General features: G+C 43.7%; 1 protein-coding gene across 1 annotated transcript; it reads right to left on the bottom strand.

Moving 5' to 3' along the window:
* Positions 1 to 3,593: 3,593 nt before the first annotated feature.
* On the bottom strand, positions 3,594 to 10,660 carry LOC136497334 (chaperone protein ClpC1, chloroplastic). The gene is made up of 10 exons (XM_066493124.1): positions 10,475 to 10,660; positions 9,264 to 9,869; positions 8,116 to 8,232; positions 7,909 to 8,030; positions 7,640 to 7,825; positions 7,033 to 7,248; positions 6,496 to 6,713; positions 6,032 to 6,107; positions 5,863 to 5,952; positions 3,594 to 5,150 (listed from the first exon to the last, which is right to left on the bottom strand). Exons 2-10 carry the CDS (start codon positions 9,823 to 9,825, stop codon positions 3,972 to 3,974), a joined length of 2,766 nt encoding a protein of 921 aa, XP_066349221.1. The 5' UTR covers positions 9,826 to 9,869; positions 10,475 to 10,660; the 3' UTR covers positions 3,594 to 3,971.
* Positions 10,661 to 13,085: the final 2,425 nt, after the last annotated feature.

Below are 13,085 nucleotides of genomic sequence, written 5' to 3' on the forward strand. Positions count from 1 at the left end.
TGTTTGTCGACCTGGGAACACCCAAACCCCTTTTGTTCCTTGGCAACTTGAATAATTTCTTGATATGCTCATAATTAACTTATTCCAAATAATAATTAGAGTGGTCTAAATAAATGTTGGATGACACAAGTTTGTAAGTAGATGCAAGTGGTTAAGTCATGTAATGATCCTTTGCTTGCACTCATGGTTGAGCTATGTGGAGGTTTGTTGGAGTCTTTGAGTGACATATGAATATGATCTATTATTAATATAATGACTAAAAAGTGTGTTGTTTATGCAAGACAATTAGTGAATAATATAATTAGGTCATGTGATGTTTCTTTGCTTACTCTAATAATAAGTAGATGAGTTAGTAGTGGTTTATAATCTTTATAATTTGTTGCTCATGCATAATCTTGTTAGTAGATTAAGTGAAGCACTTGGCATCACTTGTGTGCTGAAATAGCTGCAGGAGCAGTTCCTGTTAAGTGATTGATTCCATGATACTAATCATGTTTTCTATAAATGTGTTAACTTCCATATCTTGCTTGTCCTAGAATTTCATGATTTTAGGCCTGCTGGTTTAGGAGTTATAGATTTTGCAAGTTCCCTGTTAGTTTTTGTTTGTTTTCTGAACAGATCTGATAGATGATGCTTTTTGACTTAATTAACCTCTGAGTCACATTTTAGTAAAAACTAAAAAGTTGTAGTACTTTTCATAAGATTTCCAAAATGTTAAGGGGCACAACTTTTGGTGATCTAGAACTTTAGTTATAGTTGTTTAAAGTTTAATGCCAGATTTTGTCCAAGTCTGAACAAAATTGTTTCTTTGTGCTATATGACCATGATATTTGTTGAATCACCTTTAGGTAAAAATAACAAAGTTGTAGAAGAGTTCATGAGCTTTCTAGAAAGTCTAGGATCACCTTTGCTGGATGTCTAGATCTTCAGTTATGATAAAATCAAGTGACTGTTGTGCTGCTGTGCTGAATCTGAGTGTGCCTGAGTTGATAGTTGTGTATGCTAAGTGAACCAATAGCTTGTGTGTTAAGCATGATATGCGTTGCTATCTTATCAAGGTAGGTTGGTGTAATGCTTAATTAAATAACTTGCTTTCTAGTGCTTAAGTCAATATGATGTGGTCTTGCCTTGTCTTGCTTGACTTTTGTAATGTGTTCTGTGTTGTCTTCTTAATGAGCACATGATTGACTTGTTAATCAAATAATTAAAAGGCTTTGCAAGTAATAACCTTAGATGTACCACGAAGGAAAGTTGTACTCAACTTTCTTAGATTAGTTTAAGTTCTGTTAGACACTGTGTCTCATCATGCACCATGGCATTTTTTCCATCATGTTGAGCAAGCATCATTTATTACGTGTAGTGCTTACGAGAGTGAGAAGGTTCGTGGTGATCAAGTTTCGAATGATGTACATCCACCAGTGGTGTTGGTGCCAAGTCTAACCCCTATGATCCACAGTGGAAACTAACCTTCTCTGCAACGCAGGCAAGCCCTGGAGCATAAACCATTCTCTAGTATTTACAAATCTTTAATACACTTTACGTCACGGACGAACGATGCAGAGAGGATGAGTACTGTGCTCTCGTGTAGCACTGGACCCATTCATGTTTTGGAGGATCCGAGTGAAGGTTGATATATGTAGGTCAAGGACCTGCCTATGTCGTGTGGGAGAAGGGTTTATGCTCCGGGGCTTGCCTGCGTTGCAGAGAAGGTTAGTTTCCACGGTGGATCACAGGGGTTAGACTTGGCACCAAAACCACTGGTCGATGAACCTCCTCCGAAACTTGATCACCACGAACCTTCTCACTCTCGGTGAAGAAGACTTGATCAACTAAACTGCATTGTAGTTAATCAATGAAACATGGTTAGTTATGGATATGAGATGAGATGACTAATGAAGTGATTGAACTAGGTGATCTCCGGCAGAGGAAGCGGCACCAAGGGCTTCCCCTTGACCTAGCGCAACTATTAACGGTGACGGTTGAACGAATTACAGGTTTGCGCGAGCTTGCCCGCGGCCATGGCGGCATGGCGGGGCAGATCGTGGCGGCGCGACAACATTCCGGTCACTACAGCCCTCATCCATTCGGCATGTATATTTTTGCTACTATCTCCACCCATAAAAGAATGCAACTATGGTCGTGTTTGTCAAAATAGTTTTAGTTTGACTAAGTTTAAATTGACTATTATTCACATTTATGTTTCAAAATTGATTTATTACGAAAATATATTCCATAACTGATTTAATGATACTTATTTTGTATTCTATTCCCTCTGTCCCAGTATACAAGTCGTTTTAGTGTTTAGAGGATGTCCCAGTAAGAATGACGTTTTAGATGTCAGTCTTACACCTGAGCATCACCAGACTGCAGCTTTGTAGCCCGCAGCTACTCATAGTAGCCTACAGTGAGCTCATTCAATGACTACGGACAAGGAGAGCAGGAGAACAGACATTACTGGCATAAGGGTGCATTGGTATTTTCGCTTGAGTCTTGGTAGCCGTGTCGCATGCTAGAACGACTACAATTCTGGGACGGAGGGAGTAAATATTAGTATTTTTTCATATAACTTTAGTGACACTCGAAAGTATTTGACTTCTTGATAAATGATAATTACATTTTTTTTCTAGATAGAAGTAGTACCTCTCATATACTTATATGACCCCACAAGCTATGCGTCCCATAATTGTTGCAGTAACTCAAATGTTGTTACGCCCCGTTTAGATCCCTATAGATAGTAGTTATCTGCTAATAATTATCTCTTTTGGTCCAAATAGGTATAGATAATAGACTAGCTAATTGTTAGTTGAACCTGTAAATAACCGCCATGTTCGCTGGTTGGTTTCTGTGCTGGTTTGGGCTGGCTGGTGCTGGTTTATTGTGAGAGAAAAACACTGTTGGCTGACTGATTTGGGCTAGCTGAAACCAATAAGCGAACAGGCTGAGCTATTAGCCAGCTAACTATTAGTAGATAATGAATCCAGGTCAGCTACTCAGCTTATTGCGTTAGCCACTCGTTTTCCCCTCGTCACGCGCTGCCTCGAGCTTCCGCGAAGGGAAACAAAACCATGGATCGGAGTGGATTCTTTTTTCTTATATGAAATTGCTAGCAGCTACAGTGTTCCAGAGGGATGGGCGGAGCGGATTTCTTTCCTATGAAATTGCTTGCCAGCTAAAGTATTTCAGAGGAATGCAGTTTTCTTCCCTCCGTCCTATGACATTCCTTCAATCTAAATATGCCCTGAAACTACGAGATGAAACACCTTGCTGAGGGTGGTTGTTTCATTCATTAGCACTCAAACCACGAGATGAAAGAAACAACCCACTGAGATTTGCCTAAAGGCTGGTCTACACCTCATCCAAAGACTAATGGATACGTACTAGACTTTGTGAGTTATTAATCTCCAGTAGATTTTAGATTTTATTACACATGATGACGAACAGGACAAACAGTGTATTTCGACAACAAAATACAGTGCAGACAACAGAACAGCTGCAGCACAAAGACTAATATTGTTACTGAAGTTTAAAATTTATAACCCCCGTGGCAAATAATTGATTCCAAATTTTAGATCCGCAGACCAAAAGGCAGAATGTAGCAATCCACCACTGTTATTCGAAACTTGGATAAGTGATATCCATACATACAGGATATAAGTTACTAAAGTACAACATCAAACGTACAGACATCCGTATCTCATTGCTAGCAAGGCCTAATAATACAAGTGCATCAAACTGAAAACTCCAAGTTTCTTCCAAAAACAAGGCAACTCAAAGTCATATTTCATTCGCTAAATGCCTCTCCATCTATCCATTTCCATAGCAACCCAACTGCCTCACTTCCAACAAAAAGGAAAATCATGAAAGACTATGGGGCGGCCGCCAAGTAATGTCAGTCTAATTTTACCATCACGAGGAGCCCAGCTGACTTGTAAAGAATGCCATATTTCGGACCAAAGATTTTTTGACCTCGCTTAGGTACTGAGGGCAGGTTCCAGTGGCTCAGCAACACCGCTGCCACCATTCAGGACTATTACCTTGCCATCTGAATCCACATCAACGATGGCAGAGTCACCTTCTTTCACCTCACCAGCCAGCATCTTTTCTGCCAGACTATCCTCCAGAAGCCTCATGATAGCACGCCGCAAAGGTCTGGCACCATAGCTCGGGTTATAACCTTCGTCAACAACTCTATCTCGGAACTTCTCCGTAACCTGGAGATTAATGTCCTTGGCCTTCAGCCTGTCAAACACTTCTTTCAGCATAATGTCTGCAATGTCCTTCACCTCCAATTTAGTCAGCTGCCGGAATACAATCATCTCATCCAATCTGTTCAAGAACTCTGGCCGGAAGTACTGCTTCAACTCCTCAGTCACAAGGCTCTTGATCCTGTTATAGCTTGTGTCTTTCTCATCATAGTCAAGGTCGAACCCAATCTTACGGCCTCCCTTCTCAATGACACTGCTCCCAACATTAGATGTCATGATCAATAGTGTGTTCTTGAAGTCAACTGTGCGCCCCTTGCTATCAGTTAACCGCCCATCTTCTAAGATCTGAAGCATCATGTTGAAAACATCTGGATGTGCCTTCTCAATCTCATCAAAGAGAACAACTGTGTACGGGCGGCGACGGACTGCTTCAGTTAGTTGGCCTCCCTCAGTGTACCCAACATAACCTGGAGGTGATCCAATGAGTTTGGAGACAGTATGTCTCTCCATGAACTCACTCATGTCAAGCCTGATCATAGCCTCCTCTGAGCCAAAGTAGTAGGCCGCCAGAGCCTTTGCTAGCTCTGATTTGCCAACTCCAGTTGGTCCAGAGAATATGAAGCTGGCAATTGGCCTATTTGGATTTTTGAGGCCAACACGAGCACGGCGGATAGCACGACTAATAGCTTTGACAGCCTCATCCTGTCCAATGATACGTGTATGCAGCGTCTCTTCCATCTTTAGGAGGCGGTCAGACTCATCAGATGATACTTTCTCCACAGGAATTCCAGTCCAAGAGGAGACAATATGTTGAATGTCCGCCTCAGTAACAAGAGGACCGACTTCACCAGATTCAGTCTCTGCTTTAATCATTTCCTTGCTCTTGTCAATAATGGCTGTAATTTGAGCCTTAAGCTCCATTTCTCGGTCCCTTAATTCACCAGCCTATCAAGAAACAATTATGATAAGATAACAGGGATAACATTTAGAGGTAGTACAGCTAGTTGAGAATTCAGGTAAAAATCTGATTGCACTAGAGCCTTAGTGCAGCATTCAGAGCTTTTTTTCCCCATGGCCCATGCATAGTCAAAATGATTAGTTCAACTCACTGAAACAATAATGGTAAGATAGTATGAATAATTGGAGACACTAGAATTGGTTCACAGTGCATGTTTGCCTTATAAACCTTTCTATAGAACTCAGCATTTTCCGTTGCAAAGTGAAAATAGTACGATTGCTCGATTAGTTTAAGTAATCAATTAAGGGCAATTGGTTTGTGACCAGGAGATCCAATATACCTTTTAGCAAAAAAATACTTTTAACCCAACATGTTGCAATGTTTCAAAATTTTCATAAAAAATCATGTGTGCTGTAAAAGTTAAGTGGACCTGTAAAAATTTCAAATTCAAATTCACCTGACAAATCAAGATTGAAAAATCACAAGTCGTACTGTTAGCACATGACAAGCAATGCCAGATTGACTGCTTGTCTATTTTGTTTATTGACATCTTGAGAGAATTCGAAATTAAAATTTCAAGTGTACTTATCTTTTTGTACAACATGATGTTTTTATGAATTTTTGTAACATTGCAACATGCCATGTTTGCTAATGAGGATGTTGGAACCCACGGACGAAAAATCTCAAACAATAGTATACCTTCTCAAAATCTTGGCCGCGTACAGCCTCATTTTTCTGCTTGGTTATCTGCCGCAACTCTTTGTCCAGCTCTTTGGCTTCATCAGGGACCTGTAACACCAAAGCTCACAATCAGCAAGAACAATGCAGCAAACATTGTTTGTAGTCTGAAAAAATCATCGTTCAATACCTGGGCATGCCTCAGCCTAACACGGGATCCAGCTTCATCAATCAAGTCAATGGCCTTGTCAGGCAGGAAACGATCACTGAATGAAACAAAAGCAATATAAATTTCCGTTTAAATCACAATCAAATGATTGACCTGCTTGATAAAAAAAACAAATGTCGTTTCTCTAGAAAGGAACAAAGGATACACTATTTTCTCAAAAAACTACCCTCCATCCATCCCTCTGTTTTTGTTCAGCTATAATCAATTAATCATAATATTTCATTGGCCCAGAAAATGTACATGGATCCTTGAAGGTGGCAAATATAAGTTGCTCAAAATCCAAACTGATAATTCAAATTAGCATTTTAACAAATTATCAATCAAAAATATATAATACCATTGCCGAGTCCATGTGACTTCTTAAAAAGGTAAAATTCAAGTGGATATATAACACACTACTTAAAAAATTTGGTGATTTTGCAAACCTGATATACTGATAAGACAGCTGTGCAGCAGCAATTAAAGCATCATCTGTGTATCGCAGTTTGTGATGGAGTTCATATCTCTCACAAAGTCCTCTTAAGATCTGTATTGTTTCATCGACAGTAGGCTCCGGAACCTTAACTGGTTGAAACCTTCTTTCCAAGGCAGGATCTCTCTCTATATGCTTCCTATACTCATCCAGCGTTGTGGCACCAATGCACTACACAGATAAAATCATCAGGAATGTGGTTATTTTGGGAAAATTACAAAATTCTGGAGTCAGTCTACATGAGGGATTTGGGACCTTATCCTTCTCCGAAATAAACCAAACATACGAGTTAATAAAAAAAAGGGCGTACCCAGTGCAGAGAGCTCCCGCTCTGTGCGGGGTCTGGGGAACGGTGTCAGTGGCAAGCCTTACCCTCGCCTGTGCAATGCGAGGAGACCGCGACTCGAACCCGGGACCTTCCGGTCACATACGAGCTAATAAGATATAATATAATGGTAGAAGCACCAGAATTCAGAATCAGGAACTATACCTGCAGTTCACCTCTTGCAAGAGCTGGCTTCAAAATATTAGCAGCATCAATCGCACCTTCTGCTGCACCTGCTCCAATCAGTGTGTGCACTTCATCAATAAAGAGAATAATGTCTTCATTTTGCTTAATTTCCTCCATAAGTTTCTTTAGTCTCTCTTCAAACTCTCCACGGTATTTAGTTCCAGCAACAAGAAGCCCCATGTCAAGAGTAATAACCTAACCAGAAAAAAGAATAAATACTGATTAGTCCTTCAAACAATAAAAGGATGAACAGGAACACCTGATTATAAGTTGCAAAAAAGGTTTATTTTCTTTTCGCTAACATCTGATATCAGAAATCAATACAGATCCAAGCAATCCCACTAATGGCAGCCAACCCAGCAAAGTAAATTCACAAAACAATCAGGGCATGTCACATATGTAGGAGCCCAGCAAAGGGAACTTCTTTATACATTATTAACTACTTTTGTAAATTAATACTACAACACTATCTACTATTACTGTAAATGAATACAATGAATTCAGCCCCAAGGGATAGTACTGCTACTTATCTACACAAGAATAGACAAAAAGGACATTTGAAGCACCACAGATGGTCCAAACTAACCTTCTTTCCTTCAATTGTTTCAGGAACATCCCCATTGGCAATACGTTGAGCAAGCCCCTCAGCAATAGCAGTCTTTCCAACACCAGGCTCTCCAATTAGGCAGGGGTTGTTCTTTGTCCGCCTGCCCAAAATCTGAGTAACACGCTCAATCTGATCTCGTCTACCAACAACTGGGTCCAATTTGCCCTGCAGAAGAAGACAGTGATAATTATTTGTCTTCACTAGTTACTTGCACAAAAGAACAAGTAAGCTGGGGAAAGTGGAAATACCTCTTCTGCTAATTTTGTCAAATTAGTACCGTATTCTTCAAGTGTGGGCATCTTCTGGCCACTGCTTCCTCCACCAACTCCAGCCCCAACAGCTTCTGTGCTTTCCCCAACCATTCTTATGACCTGAAAATCATTATCAAACATCAGTCCCTACAAAATTTTGGTTCAAAAAAAATGGATAACAAAAACATCAATAAAAGAGAATTTCCTGGGTACGGATGTTGTTTGGATCAGCACCAAGGCTTTCAAGCACACGAGCAGCAACACCTTCACCCTCACGAAGTAGCCCAAGGAGTAAGTGTTCAGATCCTATGTAGTTATGCCCTGAGAAACCAACATAGAAGAACATACGTGAGACAATTATGCACATATTATTTTATAACAAACAATTAATCCCTCTCACGGGTGGTAAATTTTGAACTAAAAAATGGTAAATAGCTAACCAACTTGCAATGCTTGTTTTAATCATGTAATGACAGTATGTATCAAAAGATCCAGTATGTATCAATAATTTAGTATGATAGTGCCTGATTTCTACTCAAAGCCCACATGATTTAATGGTCCCCATACTAACTTGGCATCATTCTGAATCAATAATTAGTCACGGATTCACGCATATCTGCACATGTTAGTGATCAATCTACAACGTGTCACTATCATGTATCAACAAACATACACTGAGTGTCTTGCATGTCTAGTATGAGAAAGTCAGAACAGGATACCATACCGGGAACAGAAAAACAAGAGTTTAATTCACACTTACTAAATTAAAAATTTAGAGGCAACAAAGTCCACAGAAAATTCATGTGTTTCTTACGACAAACACCCTGGTCTCATAGACTCAAAAATGAACTATAGACAAGTAGCAAGCGTTGTTTAAGGAGCAGACAAGCCCATTTGGTATCGCTTGGTTTCAACTGAACTAAAACAAATATAAATCAGCATCATCTTCAAGAACAGTACAATAATTAACATTCCATGCTTCTTCGCAACTTATAGTGCAATGCTATATAAAAGGACATCAGAATGTGTACTATAATAAGCTATTATGGTACTGTTTTCTTTCTACTCAAATCACAACAACAGCCACCCTTTTCATTCATATTTCTTAATAAGCAATCAGCAAACAAACATACACTAGCATTTTGCATGTCCGGTAAAAAAATGGGGAAGAAGAATACAATGCCATACCAGGACTTAAAAATACTAGAATTTACACTGGTTTGATTAAAATTTTCAATGTGCGTTAACAAAGCCCACAGAAAGTAGTCAGATAAAATTATAGGTGAAGACATTAACCAACCAAACCTAATAACACTAAATGAGCTAACTGTGTAGATAGGTGAAGATAATACCAAGCTGACGAGCTTCTTCAAGGGACAATTCCAATACACGTTTTGCACGAGGCGTGAATGGGATTTCAACAGCCACAAAACCACTGCCACGTCCAATTATCTTTTCGACTTCCACTCGGGCATCCTTAAGATTGATTCCCATAGACTTCAGAACCTTCGCCGCAATTCCCGTGCCCTCACCAATAAGCCCCAGCAAAATCTGCTCTGTCCCAACAAAGTTGTGACCAAGGCGCCTTGCCTCCTCCTGCGCGAGCATAATCACCTTGATTGCTTTCTCAGTGAAGCGTTCAAACATGGCACGAACCACCCCTCTCGAGGCCGACCCGCGCGGCCTTGCAATCTGACTTGCCACGATCGATCCAAAGTCACGCTTAATCACGGACCTTGTATCCAAAAAATTTGTCTGACGCAGCCCTTGGAAGCCACCAAGAGTAAGAGTCCTTGTTGGCATATTCCGCACCATTGTAGCATTTGTTCTGGCCCTTGCACGCGCGCGGAACCGACCTAAGCTGCTTCTGTAAACGGTTGGAACAATCGCAGACTGAACTAGAGCGCCCTCCATGTTGAACTAGCAGAAGGCAATCCCAGGCCTGTATGTACCAAGCCCTGCAAATTTGTAACACGAACTAAGTAAAACTGTAACTATCACAAAATGTTTGTGCAGATGCAGCTAACCAAACTAATTCACATGGAAGAAAAGAGTTTGCAACTACATAAATCTGAAGGTGGCAAGGATTCACGGAAGTATCAAATACAATAGCAACCACCATACTGAAACGATTGCAGGTGTCGACTAGATTATATTTCCTCGAATCGACTCTACAGCCTTTCTGTGCCGACGGCACAGGAGCGCACACTTTAGAATCCCACATCGATTTACCCCTCCAGCCGCCGTTCTGCGTTGCTAACTTCAACGAAACAGAATCGAGAAATATGGTTGCTGGTTGAGGCAACAAGACGCCCTCTAAATCGTATCAGCAGAACCTCAAGTGGGCAACATCTAGCCTAGGCGACGCACATCAAAAGCGACGCCGCCGGAGCCATCCGCGCTACCCACTAGGAAAGCACCCGCGGATGCGCCGTGCAGGTGAGCCAGGGGATGATCCGGCGGGAACTAATTCCATCCAACAAGTCCTCGCCCCCAACCCCGACGCGCCGACAGACACCCTTCACATATTCAGACGGGGAAATGGGAACGGGGAGATTATTACCGCGCCGAGTTCGGTCTCCCAGACAGGGGTCGTGGAGCGCGCGCCGGCGGAAGCGTCGCGACCCTGCGCCGGCGAGGCGGGCGCGCCCTAGGCAGGGGAGGGGAGGAGGTGGCGGAGGAGACGAGAGGGAGGGGGGTAGCTGCGTCTGCGTGCCGCGGTAGTGGGAAATGGGAATGGAGAAGGGAGGGGAGAGGTCAGAAGATAAGGAGAGGAGGAAGGCGGCGAGAGCTTGCGCTGCGTTGGTGGAGTGGGTCGTACGTCACCCCCATCCCAACACGGGCTTCTTCTCTTTCTCGTATTTGCCCGCTATGCATCCCACTTAGCCCAACGACGGCCCTAGTTTGTCCAGCGGGCCACCTTCGCATCCCAAGCCTGGTTAGGCGAAAATTTGCGAAAGAAGTCATTTTAACCTCCGCAGTTATTCACAAAGTCCAATTTTACTTTGCTAAAAAAAAAACAAAGTCCAATTTTACTCAATCGTATATAAGATTCGGGTTTTCGTTCACTCAACTTTTGGAATCATTTATTATTGCACTCCGTGTAATTTAGACAATGGCATTGTCGGTGTTTCGACTTACCACCGACGAGTAAATTTCTAATATTGCGCGTCTGGTTCGGATGGTGTGCTTAGATGACACGAGGTTTATACTGGTTCAGGCAGAAAGTCCCTACATCCAGTTCGTCGCTATTGCTCGTGTTACTAGCACTGAAAGTTTGTAGTAGGGGTACAAATGGGCGAGAGAGGGAAAGGATCCCAAGTCTCGGGTGAAAGCAGTGAACGGGTGCAGAGAGCTCGATTACTGCTCAGCCGAGTATTCATGTCATGCTTCTTGTGTCGATCTCGATTGATCGGTTTTTAATCGGATCGGCCCCCTTCAGGGGACGCCCTGCTTTCCCTTTTATAGGCTAAGGAAAAGCACGGGTTACAACGGAGGAAAATAAGAAAAACGAGAGAGAGGAAAGCTTCAGGATTGCCGAGTCCTTCTCTTTCATACGGGTCCCGCTGACCCTGTAGATGTCAACAGGGATAGCTCCATATCGCAGCCTTGTCCATCACTAGCGCCACGCGCAGGCGTCGTCTGCTGGTCATGGCGTTCCATCCCGTCCTGGCGGATGTCGTGTTGAACTAACATGCCTGTCACCGTTCGTACAAGGGTTAGGCGAAACAGCGCCGACACACCCGATGCTGTTCTTGATGTGAACCCTCTGGTATGGCCCGTCATGGCCACGGGTTATATCGAGGTGTGCCAGTCTCTTCTCTGATGTCATAGTCTTGACCCGGGCCCATACGCCTAGACCTGGAGTCGTTGGCGGCGGTATGGGTCTCCATCGGGCGAGACGAAGTGCGAACCCAAGGGATCGGGCGAGACGGAGCCCGCACCCACGGGGTCGGACGAGACAGAGCCCACACCCATAGGGGCGGGTTAGGCGAAGATCGTGGCCTCGGGGTCGGGCGAGGCGGAGATCGCGGCCTCGAGGTCGAGCGAGGCGGAGCCTGCCCCTAGAGGTCAGGCGAGGTGGAGCCCACGGCCTTAGGGTCGACGAGGCGGAGCCCTCCCTTAGAGGTCGGGTGAGGCGGAGTCCTTCCTCAGAGGTCAGGTGAGGCGGAGCCTGCATGCCTAGGGGTTGGTTAGAGCTGTAGTCATGCTCTTGGCTGCTCGGATGAATCAATATTGATGACCATTAGCTCCTCATCTTTGAGTACCCTAGTATTGGTCTACGACAGTAGCCCCCGAGCCTGCGGAGGAGTAGAATACTCGTTTAGAGGCTTTTCCGGACTGGAGGACCCTGAGGGCCTTGGCCTTCTTTTGTCGCCTACGGTGTGACCTAGGGACGGTGATTCCCTTTCATCGAGATCGAACCCCTCGGGGGTATAGCTATGAGATTTGATAGGTCGGAAAATGTCTTTCCTGATTTTGACCCATATGGGGGTCTATCATTCTACGACCGTGCGTTCAGTCTTCGTGCGAGTCTAACTTTCCTCGAGCCTCCACCCATAGCAAGGGTCCGATCGATGATTGGCTCATCTTTGCGATTGTCTTCCCTCAAGCGTTTTTTTATAAAAACGGAGGGGTCGAGCCGTGTCATAATTTTTCTCTATAGATGAATCATGGTGCTCGGTGAGCTATTAATGGGCTAGTTCGAGTGGGGCCCCGGCATCCCGTTCACAGGGATTCGGCTTGGGTTAGCTTGGTGACCGACTCCAGATTCTCAGTGGTCAATCCATATAGTTCTTGGGTCCGTTCGACCAGTCCCAAGGGCTCTCTGCCTTTCTTCAAGGAAAAACCATGGATCATATCTAGCCAAGACTCAAACGTGGGCCAGGATGCCCACGGTGCTTGTGCGCCCAGGTTCTGGCTGATAGTGGGCCCATCCCTTTCCATGCCTCACTCTAAAGGTGCCTGGAGCGGTTGTCGAACCCGTTGGTGGGCCAACCTTCGAACTCCTGGGCCTAGATGGGCCATAGGAGCATTTTCAGCTCTGTATCCCTTTTTACCTGTGATGGGTCGTGGCCCGTTCGGGGAGGCGAAACATCCAGTGCATTTTCCGAGGGGACGGCCATAGGTTGCGTGCGTACGCCCCACGATGAGTCGTGGTGGCAGGTCATGGT

The sequence above is a fragment of the Miscanthus floridulus genome, chromosome 12 (assembly GCF_019320115.1).
Source record: "Miscanthus floridulus cultivar M001 chromosome 12, ASM1932011v1, whole genome shotgun sequence".
Taxonomy (NCBI): Eukaryota; Viridiplantae; Streptophyta; class Magnoliopsida; order Poales; family Poaceae; genus Miscanthus; species Miscanthus floridulus.